This window comes from Branchiostoma belcheri, unplaced genomic scaffold (assembly GCF_001625305.1).
Source record: "Branchiostoma belcheri isolate BF01 breed outbred unplaced genomic scaffold, Haploidv18h27 scaffold5, whole genome shotgun sequence".
Classification (NCBI taxonomy): Eukaryota; Metazoa; Chordata; class Leptocardii; order Amphioxiformes; family Branchiostomatidae; genus Branchiostoma; species Branchiostoma belcheri.
The window spans coordinates 3,010,947-3,038,144 of NW_017804131.1; the positions used below are offsets into that span (position 1 = coordinate 3,010,947).

Here is a 27,198-nt window from a genome sequence, read left to right on the forward strand (position 1 = left end):
TCCCCTCCAATCATCTGCTTGGAGATTACCGTTGCCCTACACTTGACCCACAATGTTCCGACATTTTGCCCTTCGGTGTAACGAGGTTGTTCTTTTTGTCCAACATCCTTTAGAAATAGCCCCATGATTCTAGGATTGTTCTCCGACTTGCCGAGAACACATCTGCACACAATGAGGTTGCCGGGTGATGCGGAGCCGCGAGCCAGACACCTGAACATTCGGCCCGCTGACGGCAGCTTGCTCCCACCTTTCAAAAACCTATTATCGGCGCGTGGGGGAAGGGTGGCCAGATTTTTAATAACTATGTATTGACTGAGGAAGGCGGGGGAAGTGACTCGTAATGGGCCGGATATTTGCATGATGACAATGACTTCCATCTCTGGTGTATGTGATGTTTTGTTCCGGCTGCCAGACGCCACCAGCCGTCTTCTATTGTTACTGAAATGCCGTTAGTGGGTGAACGGCAATTTTTTTCTAGTCAGAAACATTTCCGAGCATTTGAATGGGTGATATTCAGATCCCTGATGGGAGTTTCAGCCCCGCGAAGTGTCGTGTGTGTGTTTTATTGTTCAATCGTCCTCTGGGAGACCGTCGTCCCAATGACCGTCATGCAAAAGGACGCGTAAAGTTCTTACGACAAAAGTGGCTCTGGCGTCCAAGGGGAATCTTCTTTCCCCTGCAGGGGACCGCTTTACGATGCCGCTGTTACCGGAGCACAGTCGTCACGCAAGGCGACACGTAACGCTCTTACTTCGGAAAATCTCTTGACATGTCCTTCGTATCACTTCGGCACTCTCCGTCGGTGGTCGGTGGTGTCGCGGGAAGCGATCCGCGAGGCGAGGCATAACGTTATTAGTGCGGATAAATCACGTTGTCTCTGCGGTGAGACGCCTATAACAAACTCAGCGGGTACTTACTGGCGTCAGATAAAGACAGATATAAACATTATCCCCTCAACTTGTCGTTATCAACACTTGCCAATTATGTCGGTAAGGTGGTTAGAGCTAGCCTAGGTGCCACCCTATTTGTATACCGGGGCTCCCATATTATAGTCTGGATACCAGACTGTTCCGAGGGCCGATACAAAGGCAAGTCCCCACCTCAAGGTCTAAATCAAGGGGTCTGTGGAATTTTTTTTTTTCGGGGCCCAGAAGCTGAGTCTGTATACTGGCCCCCGGCACAGCAGTCTGGCAGCCAGCCTACCCATACAAGCTGCCCCGAAATTTATGGCAACTCAGTACACAAATAGGATTGTACCCATGCAGGCCCAGGTTGGAACCAACCTCCTGCTCTTTCATTCCTTTCATTATTTCCTTATATACGAACGAATATTGACCCTTGTAAACTTCAACTGTAGGCTTCATTGTATGCTAAAAAGTTTGTCTTACCTTGAAAGTTAATCTGTGTTGGTAGAAGTCATTATGACCTGTAATTGCCAACACAGAAAATTGGACTCACCCAAATTTTCGACTGCACAACTCCAGTCTTTGTAAAGGAATGAGTGAGTCCATTTTTTTGTGTTGGTAATTACAGTTCAATCTTGTTCAAAAGTTTGTCTTGTGTTAAGGAAATGGTCTGTACTACAATGTGTGTGGAACGAAGAAAGGCGACATGGCTAATTACGCATGGTTGTTCTCCTAATGAAGCTTGTTCTGTTATCCCATCATCTGCAGAAGATGGATTGTGTCGTCCCCGTCAAAGTGTCATAATGACAGGCGCTGTAATTGCAGGGCACGGTAATAATATGGGAGGATGTCACCGAAGAGGTAACTACGGAGTCATCTCCGAACTCCTGTTCAGACCTCAGCACCTGGCTTTTTATTGTGTGAATAGGAACTCTCCAAGCAGAGTTTTGGGTTATTTATGGTGTGTTTTAGGCTTTTTTGTCGGGATTTCTTTTTTTGCACTGATTTTTTTTACCCAACCAAAGCAAAAATTCTAGTGCAAAAAAGAAACCATAAAAAGCCTAAAAACACGCCAAAAATAACCCAAAACCAAACCTCTGCTTGGAGAGTATGAATAGCAGGGAGGGGGTCATCACTCTTGTCTTGTCTCTTTTGTTGTGTGTAGGTTATATTTGAAGGAAAACCTCCTTGCTGGTGAGTGAAATGGACAAATATAGTTAATATAGTTTATGAAAACTAAAAAAAAGTGGGACTACATCGATTGTGCACAGTTTGTTGTTGTTTCTGCTAATCGGCTGATATTTAGGGGAAATCGTTGTGTAAAATTCTTAGATGGAATTTTTCACTGAAGTGAAACCGCCCACATTGTCTCCAGCAATAGAAGAAGCCTTATGAATACATGCAGACAGTCCTGAAACGGTTTCAAGAGGAGTACTAGTAATTGATTGGTTGGTGTCAAAGTTTGTGGGGGAGAAGAGAAATGGCTGATTCTACCATCAATGGGAACGTTATGAATGATATTCATTTTGTGATACAAGGTACATTTGGGTGATATAACTTTTGTAACAAAAAAACAGAAGTCCTTTCTTTACGAGTTTTATGAGAACTCGTATTCCAGATGATTATAAGCATGTAACGGGAGAGTTCTATACTTTAGTGAAGCTATATTTCAGTCGCACGTAATTGTCATGATATAATGACGTTTTCGTCCTTGTGCAGTGACTCTTGTAAACGTCCCAGCTTGTGGCGGGTATCACGGGGAAGTTCTGTCACAAGTTGGTGCACAGAAAACTCATCACGGCCGAAAGCACGAGTAATCTTAGTCTATCACAGTTACTCTCCAAGCAAACGTCTCAGCTTGACTCTCCCCGCATAGCCCGCAGCCGGAAACGCGCCGCGCCCGCTGGAAACTTTGTCAGACCCAATGACAAACAGGTAATTACTTCTGGATAATGTCCTTTCTGTCCTTCTGTTGACTTCTAAAGACGCAGCTTGAGATGGGATCCCATGTCGCATTTCAGACAAGTCGTCACGGAAACGCACGAATAACAAGTCTAACCGCCTTAGTCCCCGCGTCCCCTGCCGTCCCGGCCCGGGCTCGCAGGAAGATCCCAGCTTGAGGTACCAAAAGTAGCTCCTGTCACCCAACTTTTCACAGAAAGTTCGTCATGCGCAATGACATGGAATGTGCTTAGCAGGAAATCCGCCGACGTGCCCGCTGTGCGAGGAGGAAGATCCGCTCTCCAGGCGATGCCACTCGTTAGACGTTACTTTGCGTTGGTCGTGGTTCAAAGAGATGACTATAAATTATCTCTACAAAGTCGGGAAGATCCGCCCGGCTCAACACTTCGGTGCCCTCCAACAAGTCATGCGGTCTCTCCGGGTCTGAATGATGGCTTGATGGTTTGTATGCGGATGTGACGCTGACCTGGGGGCATGTGACTGACATGAACGGCTTTACCTGAATGGAAGGTGTTTGGTAGGGATTCCGGGGGACAGGGGTGCGACCTCATCCAATACAAATCAAAGTCACCTTTCTCTGACAGCGCTCAAAGTTCAGGCGCCAGCTCTAGTCTTTCGTATCAACCAAAATTTAGCGAATCTCTTCTTTATGCACATCCTCCCTGTGTTAGACGAATCTTCTATACGCGCAAAAGCGCTTTTGTGGTTGGTTTTTGGTACTTTACGCTCCTAGAGATTGAAAAGTTTTAGGTCCAAACTTGAAATCCAGAAGTTCTCCCAATCTCTCCTATCTGCCACTCCACCTTTCAGTCTATAACGTCTGAACGAGTTAATTTGTTTTTATTTCCCTCACAAAGCTGCTATCTGGGGCCGTTGTGGAACTCTATTATGCCCCCGGTTTTCGTCGTAATCTCCTTTGCGAGAGATCTGCACACGGACAAAGCGAAATGACCCTCTCCAACAACATTAACAGTCAATTCATTACCGTCCGACACGATTTCTTGCAAAGACGGGGTCCCCGGAGCATCGTGGTGCGTGCAGATAACAACTGGTGCTCGGCAAATAGATGGGAACGCGCGCATTCTGCCCCCCTTCCTGCCGGGTATTGGCTAATCAGTCGGAGATAAGGGAATCGGTACTTAACGTTCGCCTATATCGCTGCGAGGGGAATATCGCCACGGCGACAGCCTTTCCTGGCGGACCGTATTGCTGCTTTATAGATGGAGGAAGAAGGGAGAAAGATGGGGCGTTCTACACGGGAGGGTTTCGAGAAGACCAGGTCCTGAATTCACAATGACTTCCGGCTAGCGCAAAGAGAACAATGTTTTATCTTTGACTGATTTGCTGAATTGTCTCATCATTCCTAACTACTAATACTGAGCGACAACATTATCATCACGTAATGATTGGATTTTGAAATGTGCCCCGTTTTCCCACATAGACGGCGTTGATTGAAATGCATCTCGTGATCGCCCGACGGAAAACGGGTTGGGACGTGCAGAAGTCTCAGAGGATATTAGTAATTATCTCTAATGTGAAAGCGATAACAGGCACGCTGAAAGTGAGAGTGCGATCCCACTTGACTGTTAATCGCTCCATTGGTGCCGACACACGCCTCGTTAGTGAGAGTAGCCATCTGAAGGTGTTAAATACGACCAACGGAAGCGTTATTAGACCTGAAAGGCGCAGGGTTGGAGAGTGATTGAGCCGCCCCCCTCCCACACACCATCCCCAATGTTTTATACATCTATTGTAAAATGATATCGTTTAGCATACAGCTGATTTTATACATTCATACACCAATAAAACGTATGCTACATAGTTTACGCGTTTTGAATACTTGAAGGTTACTGTGAAAATTTACTCTCCAAGCAGAGGTTTGCGTTTTGGCTTATTCTTGGCGTGTTTTTAACCTTTTTTTTTATCACTGAATATCAGGGTCTCTTTTTTGCACTGAAATCTTTGTTACGCCAATCCAATCCTGATAAAAAGCCTAAATAAAACACGCCAAGAATAAGCAAAAAACCCAAACCTCTGCTTGGAGAGTACTGAACATGAACAAAGTAGATATCCCTGAAAGTATATCCATGGCACATTACCAGTATTTACGAGTGATTATCAGTAATGAATCGATGTACAGCCAGTTAAAACAAAGTTGTTGTTTCCTTGACTTGATCTTCACGATTCACCACTGCCATGGAAGCCGTACATGACCGCAGCCAAACGTCTATTATGTCATTACAAGCGGGTGTCTTCCTCTACCACAGAACTATAGTCTTTTTGCGCTGAGTAATTTCTCGTGTCAATGGATTATACGGTGGTTGGGCTCTGTTTGGGAACTCTGACAAAACGCCAGTAAAAGGCGTGCAACACGCGTGCGCTTCCTCCCAATTATTCGGAGGGCAGATTAGAATAATTAATACAAATAGACCGGAGTGCTGCACTTTATGTTAGCATTAAAGCAGGGAATCGCAGTTGGTTACAGTACAGCGCCCGGGTTTTGTGTAGAGAAGAACACAAAACTAACGGGGATACAGGTAGGGCCATGCGTGTCGGCTGGGTTCACATGTGGGAACACTGCTTCTCTTAAATAAGGATTAATCAAACGAATACAAACAAATTAAGACCTTAATTCTAGTCTATTTTTAAACATAATTCATAAATCCTGCTAGTAATCCGTGCACTTGTTCGTGTCAACAAAAAATTGATGATCCCCAAATTCCTGGAAGTAAGGTGTGATGTAAACAAACAGTACGTTAATCTCATGATCCAGAAGAACAGATATCCTCAGATAAAAAGTAACGGACACTCCACAACTGACCTTAGCTTAAAACCTAATTCATAAATACTGCTAGTAATCCGTGCACTTGTTCATGTCAACAAAAAATTGATGATCCCCAAATTCCTGGAAGTAAGGTGTGATGTAAACAAACAGTACGTTAATCTCATGATCCAGAAGAGCAGATATCCTCAGATAAAAGGTAACGGACACTCCACAACAGACCTTAATTCTAGCCTATTTCAAAACGTAATTCTTAAATCTTCCTACTAATCCGTGCACTTGTTCGTGTCAACAAAAAATTGATGATCCCAAAATTCTTGGAAGTAAGGTGTGATGTAAACAAACAGTCATGATCCAGAAGAGAAGATATCCTCAGATAAAGACGTAACGGACACTCCACAGCAGATGTACGTCATCAAAACCGGCCAATCAGCTGATTTTATGGTAGGATTTCAACACATACGGAATGAAAACATGTCGACAGGAAGCAGGTAAGGTGATGGTGTCAAGTGCGTGTTTTAGTACGGCTACTTGGTCGTGAAGACATCCCATATGTTTTATCCATTCTATACAAAGGACATTATCTTCATATTCATTTTATTGTCTTATAATTGCCTTTTAAAGACAAGAAACATGACGCATACAAGTGTTTTTTTTGTGTGGCAAAGTTACCACCAACACAGGACTTATCCACTGTTTTGTTCGACTAAGATCACTCAAATGTTTCTCTGAGTGACCAAAAGCAGCTAACGGACTTCATGACACCATTGATGATGATTGATAGATGTAGAGGTGGCAGAATCTTTGAACAAAATGTTCATCAGAAGGGTTGCAAAAATTCCCCCCCACATCAGCCACACAGAAGCAATAAAGATTAGGTTTCCTTGAATTCTTTTACGTTATTTATCTGTACTTTAAAGTAGGACAGTCATTGGTGTGAGCAATGATACATACTAAAGACTGAATAGAGCTATTCAGGGTTGGACGAATGAGGGATCGATGAGAGAGAATAAAGGAAATGGTGAATGAATGGGTATCTAGATGAATGTCTGTTAGTGTCAAATTGAAGAAGTGTTTGCTCCTTATTTGATGAGACTGCGTGTTTCTGAACTAGAGCTGAGGATCCTCCGCCCCTCCTGATGACACCGTTCCCACGTGCGACATGTGCTCCACACGGGGCCAGAGTTCCGGTGCACCCAGGGCGGATGTCACACCGGGTCAGGCAGAGGATTCACCGCCCGAACAAAACGCTCTCTCTTCTTCCCCGCCCCGAGCGGCATCCGTCAACCTGCCCCGCTCCCGGCCCGACATCAGGACGATTCGTCACAGCACCGCCGCGAAACGCGATCTCCCAGCTAATTAATCGGACATTTACGTCCAGTTATGACCGCTGTAGAATGTAACGGACATTTTCTACACGTGTTTTGATTATTTCCGAAACCGCGTCATCAAAAACAAAAGAAGGAACGTACAAGAAGTGCCTTGAATCGCGACACAACTTGCAGTCCTTTTGTTTGATATTGTCTGTACTTTTGTTGGGGCCGTGTTCAAGACGCATACAAGGTCCTGTGGGAAACAGGTTCACATACTATAAATACTGGCAGGATGTCAGGTACCCGCCGAGTGATACGTCCCAAATGGAATAGTTTCAAATATCAGGTGTCCGGGCGCTCCTGGCCGTTTGTCACGGAAGCAAGGTGTGCCAAGAACCGCACACGATCATCAGCATCATCAGATTTCTTTCCTTAGCATCTTAGAAATAGGAAAGTGCGTGACAAGTGTTCGCTCATAGAATGAAGTAGTGAATTTACAAAGGTGGGAGTTTTCCAGTGATTTCATACTCAGCTGCAAAGTTTTAAGTTCCCACAGCGGTACCCCGCCCTTATACGAAGCGACCAAATCCAACCCAGATGTTCCTCGTCCCAAACTCCAACTTGTGTGAGCCGAGGGCCAAAATCTGTCACAGAAGTGCGGCATCGACGCGTCGACCAATCGGAAGAGTTTTTACCTTGCCCCGCCCATCAGCGACCAATCAGCGCGGAGACAATGTGACAAGGAGTAGAATTAGCTTTACAAAGTAGGCGCGATCACAAAAGGGGTCACACTTTGATATAAAGTGGCCGTTCCAAACTGCGTGTGATTACACCTTGCGAGGAAAACACAGCAAGGAACTCCTGTGAGGCCTTTCTGACTTGTCGTGGACACACGTAAGGACCGCAGCCATGATGATGCGACCGGGGGCCACCGCCACCTACCGCCCGCCTTTCCCGCTAGAAGGTGAGACCGTCGATCCCGTCTTTTGTCACATTCGCTACCGTTATGTGTGTGTGTGTGTGCCATGTGTTAGTCCTGCTGAAGTACAGAATATCGGCCTCTTGTTCTGGTTCAATTCATCAGTACCAGACAGTTGCTCGGTAAATGACTGTCCTATGCCATGTGTACCAGTGCTCCCGTGCAGCGGTGTAGAACACACGTGTATACATGTATGTGTATGTACCACACATGTCTGTATGTCGACACCATGTTCAATATACTACCCACCCGGGCGAATTTCACATACATAGTGCAAGATTTTATAAGTTGATGTAATAATATTGAGCTAGCTTGTCGTCAGGAGGCGAAACCTCCCCCTCAATGTACTCCAACACTTCCCTTACGTCATGACTGGTCCTGAGTTTTCTTTGTTTTTTTCCGCCGCACACTTGTGCGCAGCATACCTTCTCTGTTCGAGCCTTGATCTCTAACTTGCAATAGGTGAAAAGTTGAAAGATAAAAAGCGAAATTGAAGAAGCCTGTACACACTCGCGTATCATAGAGCCTAAACTCCTGTTGTCAACACAGTGGCTTATCTTAACAAGAAGATAATTGGCGAGATTTACAAATTAACAGATCTTAGTTCTCCTAATTCGTTTGTCGCAAACACCACGGCCATTGTGTGAAGAGCCAACACCTTCCATGGATATGAAAATGTGTATTGTTGTGACTTCCTCGTCTCCCTTTTTCTCGGCGCCTACTACAACAAACAAATCCCTAAAACATACGAAAACCCGAGAACAACGAGGAAATAATGCTTATCCTATTATCTCTCCTACCATTTCTTCTTACCCAGTAGTTTGCTTGTTTCTATGAAATCGCGTATTTGATGCTTATTAGCAAAATAGCTTTGCCGTGAAGATAAAATTATGAATTGTATGAATGAAAACGGGAGGGTGTCTCTGTTGTAATCTTTATCGTTTGGTTCTACGGATTTCCGACGTAATATAAGATCTGTAAGTTTAGCTGAGAAAGATTTGAACTGCTCGGCGACCACGAGACTTGCGTAGTTTGTTCCGTTCCTCTCTCACCACCAAACTCGATGGCATTATTCTTCGTGCTACCAGGGCAGGGTCGTGTGAACCAGCTCGGGGGAGTCTTCATCAACGGCCGCCCGCTGCCCAACCACATTCGGCACAAGATCGTGGAGATGGCCGCCGCCGGGATCCGGCCCTGCGTCATCAGCCGCCAGCTCCGCGTGTCGCACGGCTGCGTCTCCAAGATCCTCTGCCGCTACCAGGAGACGGGCTCCATCAAGCCGGGCGCCATCGGCGGCAGCAAGCCGCGCGTCGCTACACCCGAGGTGGAGAAGAAGATCGAGGACTACAAGCGAGACAACCCCGGCATGTTCAGCTGGGAGATCCGGGACCGGCTGCTGAAGGACGGGATGTGCGACCGCAGCACCGTCCCCTCCGTCTCCTCCATCTCACGCATTCTCCGCGGAGGGAAGGGCGACGGCCGGCGGAGCGAGGACGGCGACAGCGAGGACGAGCGGAGGGACGGCGAGGACGGCGAGAAGAAACGGTCCCACAGCATCGACGGCATCCTGGGCGAGAAGGGCGGCTGTCGAGGTGAGTACGAACCTGAGCTGTACACCTGTACCGACCTGGGCAGCATGAACAGCGCTGACCTAAGATAATAGGATGTTCGTCCGGAATTTCGGTATTTCAAGTGTGAAATTGTAATCTGGACGTTTTTCTCGCCGATTTATTAGGGCGATAATTACATTACGCCTTCAAAGAGCGATCATTCGGTGCCAATTATCAAATCATGGTATATTTGTTAGCGCATACAAACCTTTGGAGAGGCAGTTAAGTTTATTACAGGCTCCCAAAAGCTGCCTGAAACCATGACTGTTTACAAGAATCGGTATTAGCTTGAGAAGGAATTACATTTTCACGGGACGAAAAAATTACAAGAATCTCAGCATACAACAACGGAATGATTGAAGTCTGTCGGTACATTAAAAAAGGAAACGACTCACTTGCACAACAATGTTATCTGATGCATATCTTGTTGATTTTGATATCGAGTTACAAGAAATCGTGTTTGCCTGTTAATTTGCGACTATTTGACAACGAGCGTAGAGAAATACTGTTCTGAACAAAAAATACTATTGGTCACTGCTCGCTTCAAGAATTGCGTAAAGTAATTTCCAATAGAGCCAATATCTGAAAATTTCTCTTTATTCAACGATTTTAGACCATGCATATATGACAAATAAGACCTGTAACTACAGTTTTCTTCACCAAGAATACACAAACTAAGCTTATTGCACAAACGTTTACCGACAATGGTCTGAATTTTCAGGTATAACTAGTTTAGTCGAGTTTGGTATCGACACAATTGAATGATTTCCCGTCAAATCACAAGAGGTTTTGTTATCCATGTATCATAATCATGAGGATTGGTAAAAATAAGGAACGTCGGAAATTCATAGCAACCTTAAATCGTAACATCTTTTCTTTTGTTCGTGTTTTGTAAGTTGTTATAACAAGTAACGGTACACGGTGCACTTAACGTCTAGGCTAACAATTCAACGGTTGGCTATCACGGATATATGAATGTTGTCATTTTTGTTCCATCTCAGCAAACGTAACTTATATTTTCATAACTACATTTTTCTGATCGTATATGGCTGCATGTTACTGGTCATTCATCTCATACGTCATTCATGATTTTGAACCATATCTGGTCTGGTTCTGTCAGCAAACGTTAAAACAGAGAAGAGAGTGATATTTGACAGTTTAGTAGTAAACACTGGTCACTAGTCTTCCCTGTCGCCCATCCTTCCTCCCGCCTGCCCTGCTCTGACATGACGTGAAGCTCTTTTTGCTCTTGACTTTTGCGTCTTCTTCTGCGCGCCCCCTCGCTGCCATAATTTTGGACGCGTAAAATTGTTGCATAGAGCAAATTCAATGGGCATTTTCCACCCGTGATCCCCGTGCCTGCGGAGCCGTGGCATTACCCGTCCCAGGAGCGGGCCGTTCTGCCGACAACAGCCGTAATGTGGTTGACTGGGGCATAAGAGGCGTAGAAGCGTGCAAGATCGAACATAGAGGGATTTTTTTCTTCTCCTCCTTATATTTATATTCTCTCATCCACGCAGCGCGCCATGCGCGCCCAAAATCTTACCACGGCTTCTCCTGATACAACTACTGAGTATGAAATAACGAGTTGTCGTTTCTTGTTGTAATTGGAGCAGTTTGAATTAGATTTTTAAGAGGAGGTGGAATTGGTTGATGATGAGCTATGATGGATCGCACGACGTCGCGTGACATTTGAAATTACAGGTTAGCAGAGCTGGCGGAGCAGCCCGTACTTGGGCGCAGGATTATCAAAATAACGCACAATTTTTGCGGTCGTTCTCAAAGTAACCACTTATTTTTGCGATTGAGTGGGGTTGAAAGACGTAATAAAGCGGTGCCGTTTATCAATAATTTCAGCACGGGGAGAGAAAATAGAAAAATAAGTGCCAGATCGTCACAGCTGACTTCATGTAGCTTCAGCGTACTGTCGACAAGAAAAACATCGTATACAGGTGTATATGTTGGAGTCTATACAACCTACAGAGGCTAAGACGCTTAACATATTATCTGAATTGTGTAAAAGTAGTTATAGTTTGTACAGAATGTCAAAATATCCACCGCTCTCGTTGGAATCTGTCGGAAAACGGTACGGTGCCTCGTGGAGGAAAACGCAGGTGCGGGTACGGAGTAGGGCGGTGGGTACACCGGCACATGCTCCACACTTTGGCGGGAACGTACAACCATCATTCGGCTGTCTGTCAGACGTTTTAAAGCCGTAATCTCGGCCGACAAGCGCTCCGGTCAGAAGCTCCGTCCCCAAGAGAGTCTAGACTTTAGTCTCATCAATCCTGGCAACAATGCTTGACATCTCCATGCAGACTCCCCGCCGTTACCGAGCCCGGCTTCACCCTACCGCTGACCCGCCAACAATCGCCTTCCTCCCGACCTTTTCACATCCCCGCAGCTGAACGAATATTTTATACAGAAACGATGGAATTAAACGAAAATAACACACTTGGAATGTCAGCACTTCTTAGGGGTGGTGACGAAAAGCGCGGCGCTGAGGTGTTACCTACCGCCGTACGGAGAGGTGTGGAGGAAAGGGGCGGAAAAGAACGGGAAGATCAAGCACTGTACTGTAAATGGAATTTGTATTCAAACCTTCTGGTAATTCGCTTTTAAAAATCTGTTCGAAACAAAAGCATGTTTACAGATAGGCGCCTAAGACAAGAGGATTTTGGCAATGAGAAGAGACTGGAGACTATGGGGAAAACCGAAAAACCCGAGGTGTGAAAAACAAGGTGTATTCTGTACATAATGGAATTTTCCTTTCAACTATTGTTCCTCTGCGGTTTCGTCTTGTTAGATCTTTTGCTCCCCTCCCTCGAAACTGCAGCAGCTGTTTTTAATTGGTCTTTTTCCTACAACTGTCACCTTCTTTTGCGGAGAAAGCGCGGAGGATTTTGTTATCCAATAATTACGGGCTGGTAGTCAGGAAAGGCCGTGTATTTGTGTGGGATGTCTTGTGCTTGCCAGAACGTCCCAGCGTGAGTTTTCGTATCGTGTTACACTACAAAAGCTCTATTGAGTCTCGCCATAATAGCAAGCTTCAAGAAAAAATCTCTGTCAAGACCAACCGGTTCGAAAAAAGAAGCAGCTTCCGCTGTAAAGAACTCCCGGAAAATCTGTTCCCTCTTTCCCTCCCTTCTCCCTTTCTGTGGTGTTTGCTTTCTTCCGTGCCGTTATCGGGGCAACAGATTTGTTTGAACAAGGGTTTTCTACTACACAATATCCACTTGTACGACTGTTATTTCCTCTTGTAGCTGCAGAGTGTCGTCTATTGTGAACCACTTCATGATTGACCGCTTTTCATATTCCCCGCATCAATGACAAAATAACGTTTGGGGACCGGATCCCGCAGGAATATGAGGGGCAAATGCATGGCAGCCGGTTTAGTACGTTTTAAAATTCCATTTACGCGTTAGAAAAAGTGGATTTCCAAGTCAATAGTGTGCGTGGATTTACGATTACACAGTAGTATTGTGCGTGTATTGTGTCGGGCGGAGCGGCAGCCGGTCCCGGCCGGGAAAAAAGCGCGGCGGGCGCGCGGCCGAGATTTTACGGAAAGTCGCGAAAGTGAAGAGACGGCCACACGATGGTCCACGAAAGTTAACAATCCATGACAATTCCGCGAAATTCCTTTTCTTCTGGCCGAGATGAGCAAAAGAGCCAAATTATCCCTGAAATTGCACCTCAGGAGCTGTGAAATCACTGGGCAGTCGGAAAAAGGCAAGGGCATCGCGCCAAGCCGCTCGGAGGCAGGGTTGTCTTCATGGCGATAACTTTGGCAAAGATGTCCAACCTCTATTTGTCATCGTTAGACGGTCACCAAAATGTAGTTGTGACAGCCCGAACTAATGATGACCCGCCACAAGCTGGTCTGAAATTTGGCCAGCATGGGGCAGGCACGACTGAGGTGTACACGGAAATTATAGAGGGAACGAACTGAGAGCCTCCTTCAGAAGGAAGCGGAAAGTAAAGATACAGAGAGTAGAGGAAGGCTTCCAAGTGTGACTTGAGAATGTAGATAGAACGGCAGTTGTGCGAACCGGAGCGACATATGCCCCGACGAAACATTGTATTTCCCCATTTTCCGACCAACGATTGCTGTACCGAATTTCAATGCCGTCAGAATGTACCATGGCGCGCTCGATTTTCGTGGTGGTAATAGAAGGCAATTCTTATTCATATCTACACAGAGCCATGCGGTCTCTGATGGTGTATCAGCGAGGCAGGGGTCCTCCACGGGGACAAAGCCACAGGGCGACCGAAGGAGGCTGCGCCGCGCACGTACAATAGTATCTTCCCTGGCAGATGGTCGACTTATTGGAAATGAAGTATTATGCGGGAAGATTTGCAATTGCCAATACCGGGAAAGGGCAAACGGCGCACTTGCCCCGTAAGGCAGGCGACGCTGTAGCGCCCGGTGCGTTCCTGTCGACATCTCACGGGAACCTGGCGAGAGATTGCCGCCGACATCTCGTGATCGGTTCGGCGCTCCCAGTCTGCTGCCTGTCTATCGCTATGCTGGCATCATAAAGTATGGTCTTGTTTACTGAGTGGTAAAGAAAAGTCTAAATTAACAAATCCCAGCAATATGGATTGGCGGGCGTTTTCAATTTATATGTATGAGGCCGCGGGGCATTCTCTTTGAAAACTTATGAAAAACATGGGAAAATATTGGATTGCGAACAAAAGAGAAGTGGGATTGAAGCAAGACTCAATTATATTTGATCGCTGTCTGGAAAGGGCTTACCTCTTCCCACAAGGCGAAATCTTTGGCCCTGATTGAACATGACTTGAAAACCCCCGCTTTGCCGCAAGATTAAACATCTTTCAAAAGGAAACCCCCTCCATGATCGCGCTTTGATTGTGCTACAATAGCCGAGGCTTTTGTCGAGTGTGAACTGATTACCCCCTTTTTTCTTACCGCGTACACAAACACCAGCCGTACCAGAACAACAGCTTAGCTAAGTCTACACCCATTCACCACACAGGCTTTCCTTGTACCCACGTGTCCCGGTCCTTCTGTACACAACTCTACACTACAAACATCGCCTGTCATGCCTCGATGCGTCATGTCCTTTATATAGCTGTGCCGGGGATTATTAAGAACAAGCGACGGGCTTATTAAGACCAATTCACACTGTCACGAGAGTAAACGTAGGGTGGAGAAATTAGCGCCATAAAAAGTTATTTAGTTCCCCTGGAAGATTGTAAACGCGAGAGACAAAGAAAGCGGGTCTGGCTCCAGAAAAAACGTTGTTACACTGGCCAAGAGTATTTTAAAAAATGACACAGCAAGTGCATGGAAGGGAGTGAACTCGCCACCTACTTTTTCTTTTACAAAGAAAGTGTTAGGACAGCCCTGTCAAGAGCAAGCTAGGTACTAGTAGGTGGTCACCCCTTCCGAAATCCCCTAATCTTCTCAAGTTTCACTCCTTGCGTACTGAGGGCATGTCACAAGACGTCAGTTGTACCACAAAGTTAATCAAAAATGTTTGCCACAATGTCGCACATTGAACTTCTTCATGATTCGGAGGGTCCGAAAAAAAAATGCCAGGTGCAGCCGAAGCCCCTCCCCCTTTTCACCCGGTAATGGGATAAAAGAACTCAGGGGAGCGTTCAGCGAAATTGCGCGGACACAAATTGAAAGTGACTTGTTTGAAAGGAGAAAAGTTGGAGCGGACAGTGGAGACTGTTTCGATCCTTTACCGAGTTGATCCGATCTTTGTGGGAGAGAGAATTCATGAAGGATGCATGTTGATAGCCACACGCGCTCTTATCTTCCCAGCCCAGGTACGCTGGTCGATTTGTCTGAATTACCGCTGACGGGACGCCGAAGAAAGCGTGAAGTTGGCTCCCCAAAATTCACATGGCAAAAATAGCAGGGTTGGTAAGGGGAGAGTGCGCTGTTTTGGGTGGTGTTTTATTAGAATTTTCCACCTTTCTGTGCGGAACAGGGTGCACCTGGCAAAATTAGGATATAGGTCACACGTACATACACCACAAGATGCAGGTGGTACTGACCGCTATATTAGCAGCACCAACTGATAAAGTGTACGTTTGACATTCTAGTAGAGAAGACTTTATTTCCTATATTTCCCCACAAAAAACCAATGTACATTAGCATATCGGCAAATATGGACCGAACCCCAACACGCAACATACGAATGACCTAGGAATTGAAGTAAAATCAATTCCCGTGGAAACCTGCGATTTTTTAAAATCTAAAAATAAAAAAAAATATCTAAGTTTAATACAAGTCGTCAACAAATCTTAGAAAGGAATAAAACAAACATATTTTTTTCTTTAATTCATTTACGTTATCATCTCGAAATTTTGAACATGCGTAGCTTTCTCAAAACAGCCATTGGTTTGGGAGGATTTGACTTTTATACGGACAAATAACAAACGGAAGCAGCGCAATTCTGAACATTCGTTATATTGAAGGAAAACCACATGGGTACCGGAATGTCCAGTCAGTCCATTGAACTTTTGGTGAACTTTTCCTCTAACACCTGAATCGAATATTAGATAAAGAAAAAATGTGTTGAAAGCTCAGGATTAGCAAAAGTACGAATTGGGTTAGAATAACAAGTGTGGAGTTGAAGTGAACAAGACATTGCTGGCCGCGTCCATGACGCCCGGCGACCGCGGAAAACTGGGGTGAAAAGGAGTGAATGGAAGGTTGAAATTCCCTTTCCATGGAGGAGGTGGAATTCGCCATGCACGGCAGTGCGCGCGGCCGGGATGAAAGCACCGGACACGCACGTCTATTGGTCTCCCGAGAGAACACAATTCACCGCCGCCGCGACACCAGATATGTATTTGGATTGGGATTTTCTGCCTTATTTTCCGCGATTTTTTCCCATCCTTGCTGCAACTTGACGGTAAAACTTGGCGACTTCTGTTGGTTGCAGCTAAAGTCGAACTTGTGTATTCAATAAGTCTTGTCGAGTTATCACCGCCAAAGCGTTTTCGGTTTCCTCTCACGTAAATGCTCTTTACGTTCCTATTCAGTGGAGGCTTTAATGGGAAGCGAGAACTTATCAGTTCCTAAATACCACCAATATCCATCAACAACCAAGTGCGCTTCTCTCCCCATTCCTCCGAGCGCACGGGAAGCGTTCGTCATTAATAGGGGGCGTGCGAGCGATAATCGAAATTTAATAAAGTATATTGGATGCGTCGCCTCTGGGGGCGAGTTAAGGCACGGGTGGATGCTATCTACCAACTCAGCGTGAATTTGATACCAGGGACCGATATATTCCCACACGGATCGCCTATACTTAGTAATGCTACCATAATCCGAGCGGAAAGCGAAACGTCGTTTTTTCAGCCTCGCGGTGCAGCCGAGAGGCGATAGGAATGAGAACATTTTGAATTCAATTATTCGACGGGGCATACCGCGGAGGCGTGTCGAATTATCGGCATCTCCACACAAGTTTGCGCCGATAAGCGATGTCGTGAACTCATGTATAAATACAACTCAGAGGCAAACTTTGGCTGAATATTTCTCAGTCGCGAAAACTTGTGAACTACTGTTTATAACTGACAGAATAAAGAGAAACACACTACATAAAAGATGTAAACAGTCAACAGTGAAATCATGTGTAAATACTGAGAGGCAAACTTTGACTGAATATTTCTTAGACGCAAAAACTTGTGAACTACTGTTTGTAACTGACAGAATAAAGAGAAACACACTACATAAAAGATGTGTGGAGGGAATTGTCAACAGTCTTATCATTATGTTTACCACGTAGCTGTCTTCCCTCACATTTCTCAGAAGAAAGTCGCCATCCGTTAGACTTTATATATAGAGAAGATCACAAAACCCCGTGCATTCCCAGTATACAGGCTTGTTTTTGTCCTTTTCTATGGCAACGTCGCCCTTTTGTCAGGTGTCACATGCCTCTCTGTGGCCCAACATAGCGAGCCTGGGGTGTACCATGATGCAATACGCGATGACGACACCGGAAAAGAATTCAACACTCGCTGTGCAATTGTTGAACTTTTCTCACAACCAGTATGTTAGTGTGCCTGTTTTCCTCCATAAACACGTCACCCTTCCGTTCGCGTGACTCGCTCAGTAGTTCCCAGTAACCGTGGCTTGTCCTTGATCTAACAATGACCGGTAATGGACATGGAAATGGGTAAAGAAAATGGAATTGGGAGTTCCGTCAGGCTTCCCTCTGCATTTCAAGGGCAGGCTGAGTGGAGTGTGCGGCTTGAATAAAGCATCACAGCGTCCATAGTTAGCTGTACCATGTCTGCAGCAGGGGCACAGTTCCTGTTTCCCTGTAAATTCTTAGTCAAATATAGCAAATACCTTTGCTACATTCGCTAAACGTTTGTTTTATTCCTTACAATGGAATTGTTACAACGGTGTAGGCGGGGGGGGGGTATGTAGTTTGAAGACTTGCCGTCTGTATATTCGCCTCTATCTAGTACCTTTGCCTGAAAAGCTGAAATCTCAAACTCACTCACGTATTTTCAAACCCTCAGGTGAAGATTCCGACTGCGACTCCGAGCCCGACCTGCCGCTGAAGAGGAAGCAGCGCCGCAGCCGCACCACCTTCACTCCGGAGCAGCTGGAGGAGCTGGAGAAGGCGTTCGAGCGCACTCACTACCCGGACATCTACACACGGGAGGAGCTGGCACAGAGGACCAAGCTGACGGAGGCCAGGGTGCAGGTTAGAGTCTGCAGTTATCTCTGCTAGCGAAGTTATCTAAACCTGAACCTAACACTAACACTACCCGGACATCTACACATGGGAGGAGCTGGCACAGAGGACCAAGCTAGCGGAGGCCAGGGTGCAGATCAGAGTCTGTAGTTATCTCTGCTAGCGAAGTTATCTAAACCTTAACCTGACACTAACACTACACCGTACACGGACATCTACACACGGGAGGAGCTGGCACAGAGGACCAAGCTGACGGAGGCCAGGGTGCAGATCAGAGTCTGCAGTTATCTCTGCTAGCGAAGTTATCTAAACCTAAACCTAACCCTAACACTACACGGACATCTACAGTCGGCAGGAGCTGACACAGAGGACCAAGCTGCTAGCTACATGTAAGTTATCTAAATCTAACACTATCACACTAACACTAACATTACCACTGACACAGAGGACATGGAGGCTAGGGTGCAGCTCTGGGTTTAGAGTCTCGAGTCTTCTACATCTTTCTCTCGAACATACCTTGTCATAAAACTGTTCTAAACACCAACACCATGTGTGGAATTATGCTACATACAGATAGAACATAAAGTGGTGTTATTGTCATAATATCTAGTTTATAATTCTCTAAACTGTTAGCGATGAAACCCTGGAGAAAGTGATGTTCCCCTTCAGTGGTTCTGAACACCAGAGTCTGACTCTTCGCGGTTACTGGCGGTCCATAAAGTGTTTGTTTTCTGCCCTTGTTAATTGGAGATTGATCGTGCGGGGAAATGGGCCTTGTTTGCTTTTGACACTTGTACGAAGCCGGTGGGGTTGATCTTGTGCGCGTGGACGGGCAAGAACAGCAAACACCACGGCCTGTCACACGGCTTGTCACACGGCTTGTCACACGGCCTGTCACACGGTGGGTGATCAGGGGAAACCGTTCAGAACCTCCCGATGGACTCGTCATGAAACAAGAGACTAGCAATCGGAAATATATGCAGAGGAATTTCATCCATGTTTGGATTTGAAATCTCAAAAGACCGACGAAGCCATCTCCAAACATTGCCTCATTGTTGCATAAAGCCTCATCTTCAAACAACGACCAAAGAACCGCGAATTAAGGCATAAACAAGCACAAACAATCCTCTATTCGAATGACTGGAGTTGGTTGAACATTTTACTACCATATTATAAAACAAAAGATCACACAATAAAGTTTATATGTAGTAGTGGTAGGGATATTTGAGAACGAGTTTGTGGGTTTAAATTTAAACCTTAGTGTACTTTTGTTTGTTTGCTTTATTAGGATCTCCATACTTTTCTTATTATGCAGGAGTTTCCCCAGAAATTCTTAGGGGAGAGGTGTTCTCTAGTGAATTTTCATGGAAATACTAAGAGAAAAACCTTTATTGAACATTTTGGGATAGGTGCTAGGATTTTGGGGAGAGGGGGGGCACCCTTGCTTCATCGCTTGGGGAGAACCCTGCTACGAATACCGATATAACTGTCTCTCCCTTCCCTCCAGGTGTGGTTCAGTAACCGGCGCGCCCGCTGGAGGAAGCAGGCAGGTGCCCAACAGCTGGCCGGCTTCAACCACCTGCTGCCCATGGGCTACCCCGCCGGAGCCACGGCGCATGCGTCAGCAGCCTACGTGCCGCTGGCGGACACCAGTTATCCAATCACTTCACAAGGTGGGCGGATGTAGTAGTAATAGTAGTAATAAGTAGTAATAAGTAGTAGTAGTAGTAGTAGTAGTAGTAGTAGTAAGTAGAAGTAATTGTAGTAGTAGTAGTAGTAGAAATAGTAGTAGTAGATGTAGTAATAAGTAGTAGTAGTAGTAGAAGCAGCAGCAGCAGTAGTAGTAGTAGTAGTAAGTAGTAGTAGTAGTAGTAGTAGTAGTAGTAGGAAGAAGTAGTAGTAGTTGTAGATAGTTCTTAGCAAAAGATATACATGCCTCCTAGCAGCCGTAGAGGACTGAATTGTGAGACTATTTACAGAGGTATCAGTCTATAAAATGATCATATAGGTACAGTTGTGATCATTAAACATACAATGTTAAAATGTGCTCATTCAAGATGAAAAATTCTAAGTACAATTTCGATCGAAGGACACCGGTTCTCCCATCACTTCACAAGGTGGGCGGATGACGGGTCCTAATCCAGCCTAATCCAGCCTGATCCCGTGTTTGTTTGGACGGGCTTTACCCCGGATTTAGCGTTAATGAAGTTGCCCCCTTACTTTTGTTGAGACAAAGGGGGTCGGAACTAAACTTGTGTAATGTCAGCGGCTACCAAAACAGAACAAATCTCGACCGTAACTGGGCTGTAACCGAGAACGCCATTGGTGGTCCAGTAGGATTAACATAGGTGCCAATGATATGGCGATTTAGGCCAAGGCCAAAAATTTGGGAAGAATCGCGTTACAGCATGGGGTTTACTTTGCTGTGTAAAGTTGTCTTTACCTTATCAACTGATATCGTGTGTTGTAGTTCAAACGTTAGCTATAACACCCCACATGACAAAATATTGTAAGAAAAGCCTTGCATTGTAACAATTTGGAAGGTGGTGTTTTCGTTGCTGATTCAAAGAGGACACATTGTAATTTCAAGGTGGCAAAAGTGGAATATTCTGAATAAGAAATCTGTAAGATATTGACACATACTGCCCCACATTACCACTTGCATCAATATTTCATAATTTGGGAGTTTAAAACAGCGCAGAAACAACCCCTAAGATCGAGTCCTTTATTTTTTGGTGGTACAAAAATCAACAGATCAAACGAGTAACCGTTTCCGTTTCATGAATGTCGATATACTTTAGGATAGTGTTGTTTCAACTTAGTATTTAGACAAGTAACTAGAATACTGACTTTAAAAAAATCAGGTTTCCAAGCTCTAAAACGCCATTCGGTTCTGCTCTTCTCCACGCAGTAGAATCGACCACGTTGCACCGGCCGCAGCCCCTTCCCCCGTCCACGGTGCACCAGAGCATGGCGGCCGACTCCACGTCCTCGTACGGCACGGCAGGGAAGGCGTACCAGTTCACCGGGCTGTCCGACTCCTTCGTCGCCACCGCAGCTAACCACAACACGCTGTCTGGAGGGGTAAGAACGGTACTTTGGCTTCTTACACATTTCCTTCTCATCTCAGCATCTCATCTATTCCTTAGAATAATTATTTCACTGTTCTGGCAACTCAGAAGATGCCACAGAAGATGTTTTTCCCATTCAGTGTTATTATCCTCCCATCTGACCATCCTTCGTTTTTTTTCCTCCATTGGGAAGAAATATGGGTAGGACCTGTACCTTTAGCCTCTACCAGGCATCAGGAGACGGCTGGAAAGAGTAGAAATTAAAATAGATAGATAACATGCCAGAGAGTTGGCCCGATAGAGAGTACATTTTGCCGCACCCAGCATGTTATCTCTCTAGAGTAAAAATTTGGCCAATTTCTACTCTTTCCAGCCGTCTCCCGAAGCCTGGTAGAGGCTACTGTACCTTTTCAAATTCGAGAAAACATTACATTATTGCAACAGAAAGACGAATTTGCAAATTTGCATTCTGTTAGGCTGTGAGAGTATAATGAGTTTTATTTCCTGAACTTTATTTCCAGAATTTTATTTCCTGAGTTGATCTGTAATGAATAATACATTTTATTTTCTACTGAGTGACCATGATTTTCAAAATAATTTGATTATCTCTCCGCTCAGGTGTTGAACATCCTTGGAAACCCCAGCACGTGTCAGCAAGACTACCCTCTAGCCTCGCTCTCGACCTCCATGGACTCCACGCAAGCCACCAGCTCAGAAAGCTTCACCGCGCATGCGTCCACCCACGACAGCTACGCCGCGCATGCTCAGTCGTACTGCACGCCGCCCAGCTACTCGACCACCGCCCATCCGTACAGTATGGACTCCTACCAGTACGGATCACAATACCCGTCACAAGGTATGTATTATAGAGTTTCATCGACACAACAAAAGTACAGCGATTTTCGCAAGGTCTTTTAACAATTGTTTATTGCAAGTTCTTGCCCGAGGGCTAATTGCAGGAACAGAAGAAACATATGGTATAAAAACAGACAATTAGTACACATAGAACTACTGATAACTACTAAGAAACTACTAAAACTACTGGGTTTGACTTCTTTTTTGAAGACAGAGGAAGACAAAGGATCCCACTTTTTCTGTAATTTGTGGGTTTTCGGATGTTAAGAGGAGAGTAGTTTTCTTTTAACTACATGTAGACATACAGACAGATACGTGGTTACAACAAAATTAACATACGTACAAGACGATCGATGAATCAACTTATACTACAGTACTAGTACTTGTTCTAAGGTCTAAACATTCTTTGATATATTTACCTATTTGTATACAGTAAGGGTTATTACCTTCTAGAGATAATACGTTTAGTGGTGAATCATAATTTTCCCAGGTAGCTTTTAATGTCCAAGATATTTGAAATGTTTGTAGATAACGTTTGTGCCTTGATATTGGCATATTATAGCACACACATGATAGTTTAATAACTACAACATACAAAAATACACCGATAATTACCTCATATAACGCCACGGTTTTTGTCCTGGGGGCAGAATTTTCTTCATTTAGAAAATTGTACAATTACTTACACCAGGTAGGTTATTCCTGGTGATTTTAAAAAGTCCATGTGTGAAAAGAGATAGGTTGAGATTTTCCTGAAATGCAATACTTCACACCAAGACAAATTGTACTTGTTCACCCTTGTAAATGTACAATTACTCCCACCATGTGAAAAGATAGTGTTGAGGTTTTTCTGGAATGCAAATACATACTTCACCCAGACAAATTGTACTTGTTTGCCCTTCTCGTCATAAACTGTAGCCTTTACTTTAGGAAGTGTGTTCTGAAACAGGTGTTCTCACTACACAGTAGATGTACAGCTCACTTTAGAACGTGTCATTGTCAGTTCTAGCAGAAAATCCGGATTGTTCTGTGCGCCCTCTCCCATCACCCCAACACCAGTCTCCTGGTAAAGGCAAGGTTACAAGCCGACACGCTCATTTCTGTTCATTCGGCTATAAAATGAACTACTCGTCTTAACCATAAACATCGGAGTTAACACTAGGAAACATGTTGCTCGACCCGTGTTAGAGCAAGGCGTGAACTCTGATGTCCACTCAGTTTTGGGGCGGAAGTTGGAGCTAATCTATTCTCTCCACTTCACATCGTTCTTGGCGAGATGTTTCCCCGGTCAAACCGTTTGGGAGAAGATGAAGCGATCCCCGGGCCAAGTTCAGAGATGTCATCACCATGGCAACGAGGGCACGCCCGATGCTCCCTCTTCCTCTCCTCTGCTTTTGATCCCCATTCGCTATTCTAAATGCCACCGCACGACATGGGAAGGTAGACCGGGCTAACAACTGTGTCTGTGTCCCCGCTCTGAAAGCCTGGCCCCTGGATCCCTACACATAGCTGCTTATGCGATAGAGACCGGGATGTAAAAAAAGCACACAATGGTGTTGGCATTTTACCTCGATTCATAGCGATAACCATAGCTACCCACTTCAGCTCTCCTGACCTGGAAGCCCTGACCCTCGTGGGACCATGAAAAGGACACATTGTCCTCCTCCTTCACAGCCTGTCTACTTGTAAATTCTACAGAGAAACGCACAAAAAGGGCTGGCCCGTTTCTTGACAGAAGTCTTTGTTCTGGTGAGATGGCCAATATACACAAGTGTAATCTGTTTTTGGAGCAATGAGAGCACGTGGCCGGAGAACTACCCGGTTTTAAACCACGGTGATGAAGTGTCTTTGAATAAGGAAAAGAAAGAGAAGAAAGAGGAAATCCTTTCTGGATGAGACGGGCAAACATGGGAGCGAAGTTGCAATGGGCACAGCATTGTCCTGTTCTAACAGAAACCAAACACTGGGTGCAAGCACGTATTCAGGTGCACTGTTGAAAAGCAGTGGTGGGATCATTGTTGCGAGGGGGCACATACAGGACACCAATCTTCTTTTGTGTCGCTCAGAATGTCCTATTAAGCTTATACACTCTCACACTTGCTCTCAAGTAGTGTTTGCTACTGTGTACTCGGAGCTTGTAGATAAATATACTCTGGGGCTGAGCAAAGTTGTTCAAGGAGGGAAACGCTAAGCTTTACACATTGCTAATTTGTGGTTATGTTTGCTGACAAGCGGTTTTGTGTCAAATAAGTTATGGAATACTTTTCTTGCAAATCCGTGTGTAGTGTATTTAAGTGTTGCTAATAAAAAGGAGTGTGGGTACTAATTAGATTAATTGTTATAGACATGTCAGCACACAGACTGCACAGACAATGATCTCTGATTATGAAGTTAAAAATCCGTTTTACCTTTTCTTCCGAACAACATATGCGATTAAGACGTAAGAATAGGTTAACCTGATCTCAGAAATGACAGCAGAACTATAAATTTGACAGAGATGGCAAATGTATTGGATACTAGTTGAAACGCAGCAAACTAAAGACAGCTGATCTCAGTAAGAAAATTGGCAGGACTTTTTCTTGACTTTTATTAAGTTTTTCTTGTTTATGTTTGTGTTTTCCTGTAGGGTCCTGTACCTCGAGCTACGGCAGTACCGGGACGAGTCTGTCCAGTCTGCGGCAGAAGTCGCTGGTCCACCCGCTCGGTATGATCCCCGTGGGCAGCGGCACCGGACAGGCGTACTGAGGACGGCAGGTGGACACCACGCAAGCTCGGAGGAAAGGAAAGGCAGCAGCGAGTAAAGGACAAAGTAGAATCACCATACCCACATAAAAAACGAGTGACATTCCAAAACGTCTACTTAAAAATAAACGGTATCCGTGTGTAAAGGTGGAGAATTTCAAGAGTACAGGTGCGGAATGTACCGAAAATATATTGTAGGTTGAAAAGAATCAACAGTATAGATATTGACATCACCTCATCACACCCGTATGCAAATACTAAGACCATCAGCTGGTGTGATCTACACTTACGTACATAACTGTACATCACATGCATAGACTGTATTAGTCTGTTTATATATGCAGCAAAGTCTTGCCAAATCTATGTGTGTATGGACATAGTAAGTCAGTAAAGTGTGGAGTGTACAGTGACATAGATATTGATCCTATTCTAAATGTTTATGAATTCGGCCTCAAGTTTTCGTATATTCTGTCATCTGTCTCTATACGTAGAATGTAGACATTCTTTTTTTGCTCAAGTTCAGAAAGAAAAAAATAGAGAAAAATAATTCTAACGTTTTTTTCCTAGTTTGGTTTTTTACTGTATTTTTCCATTGTATGAAATACGTTATGCAAGTTTTAGTAGTTCTTTTGTGTGTGACAAGCTATTTTCCTGTCTGTTTACCATGTTTAGGGCTACTTAAGTCAGATAGATGACTGATGTGCCAAATTATCGTCCCCTTGTACATAGTTCCCGTGTAAATAGAGAGTAGTATAATACAGGTATTTATTCCGACCAGACCCAGTCCGGCGTGTGGCGGGTAGTGCACCACAATTGTACAGTCTACCCATGTAAAATAACAGGTTGTATAAAGATGCTTCAATGGAAAACTGCTCGCAAAACAGCCAGTTTGAAGCGAAGGTGCCAATTGTAGGTCCTTAGCCGTGCTCCCCTCTGTTTAAGGTCGTGGGATAACAAGGCGTCGGCGCCACGTTAATGGGTTAATGACAGCTGGTTAGCAACTGATACAAATCAGAGGGAAAACGGTGGAAGTTTTCCCATGTGTGTTTGCTACAATCGTGTGTACGGATCTTGTGTGCATTAAAGTTTGGGTCTCAGCTATGACGGATATGTGTGATGTCAGACTTTCTTCTATTATACTATATAGCATGAGTAGGTTTCAACTGGAAATATGATCTGTTCAAACTTTGATATGCTTCTTGTCTCTGAATATAAGTATGAAGAAGGTTTAGCTAGAAAATTTGAAATAAGATGTCTCTACCACTCCCTTTCCTAGACAAAAAGATGTCACTATTCCGTTATAGTTATACTGGCATTATGACACGCCAGCGTTCTGATGTTGTCAGTTCTGTGTCTCATTGACACACACACATCTGTTTTACCAACCCACATTCTCTATATAATATAACCGTGAAACACCTTTCAACAACTGTTAGTGAATTTTGTTCTGTGCCTACCGACGATGCTGCTCATATTGTCACTGATATATTAATGCTCCGTTTTGCTAATTCAAAATTAAGGAACAATGTGTCTTTTCAAGCGTAAATTCCTCTTCCACCTTCAAATATACCCCAAACCATTTCAACACATTAACATAACTTTCAGTATTCCTTACACATTCCCAAGCGTTTTATACATAGAGAGAGTAAGATGTATATAAGAGTCTGTAACCTTTCTTACATACATGGTGTACAAGTTTACAGCCACTACCACACCCCGGGCAGTGATGGATATATCAAAACTGCACAGGGGAGCAGAAATATTAATTGGGAAGTCAGAATTCTGGCTATCAGTAATAAAGCAACACCACAGTGGGTTCTGTACCGTAGTTAAGGGCTGTGTTTATCGGCTTAGGGACTCTGGGGTGCCTTTCTGCGGCAAGCAGTGTCTAGGACGAAACTTAGCCTCCTCCTCAGTGAAATTGGAAAGCAAATCGAATTTTTAAAGAACAAGACAGCGCATGACGAAGACACGATTAGCGCCGTAAGGAAAACGGCATACTTCTGTAATTCTGATTGGAGCGGCGAGTGAAAGGTTTCCTGCAACTCTTTGTTAAAAATTTGTCATGGCAAATTTGGAATACTATCAGTTTGAATGCAGAAGTCTTTCGCTTCCTAAAGACCGAACGCAAAGCGCAATCCGCTAAATTCTACATGTAGGCAGACGGGAGCGGGCCAGAGTCTCTCAGCGCTGGCAACAAGGCTCGCAGGAGGCCCGGTGGCGGCGGCTAGGAGTTCCCCGGTGCGTTTATTGCGGCGATGACGGAATGCCGGTCCCTCTAGTCCCGGG

The 27,198-nt window shown here is 44.8% G+C and overlaps 1 protein-coding gene across 3 annotated transcripts; it reads left to right on the forward strand.

Moving 5' to 3' along the window:
* The first annotated feature begins 7,716 nt into the window (after positions 1 to 7,716).
* Positions 7,717 to 26,005, forward strand: LOC109479771 (paired box protein Pax-7-like). Of its 3 annotated transcripts, XM_019781768.1 has the most exons (8): positions 7,717 to 7,926; positions 9,030 to 9,533; positions 18,063 to 18,193; positions 18,455 to 18,511; positions 19,749 to 19,914; positions 21,153 to 21,334; positions 21,931 to 22,168; positions 24,794 to 26,005. In XM_019781768.1, the coding sequence occupies exons 1-8, from the start codon at positions 7,872 to 7,874 to the stop codon at positions 24,910 to 24,912; spliced, it is 1,452 nt and encodes a 483-aa protein (XP_019637327.1). In that variant the 5' UTR covers positions 7,717 to 7,871; the 3' UTR covers positions 24,913 to 26,005. The 3 variants fall into 3 exon arrangements, with proteins under 3 accessions (XP_019637327.1, XP_019637326.1, XP_019637328.1); XM_019781767.1 differs by lacking the exon at positions 18,455 to 18,511 and having other exon boundaries at positions 18,063 to 18,250; XM_019781769.1 differs by lacking the exon at positions 18,455 to 18,511 and having other exon boundaries at positions 18,063 to 18,250; positions 21,153 to 21,325.
* The last annotated feature ends 1,193 nt before the right edge of the window (positions 26,006 to 27,198 follow it).

Coding starts and splice junctions, on each gene's coding strand:
- LOC109479771 (XM_019781767.1), top strand. CDS start 7,872: ATGATGATGCGACCGGGGGCCACCGCCACCTACCGCCCGCCTTTCCCG. Junction 18,251..19,748: donor TGACGGAGGCCAGGGTGCAG/GTTAGAGTCTGC, acceptor CCTTCCCTCCAG/GTGTGGTTCAGTAACCGGCG. Junction 19,915..21,152: donor TTATCCAATCACTTCACAAG/GTGGGCGGATGT, acceptor TTCTCCACGCAG/TAGAATCGACCACGTTGCAC.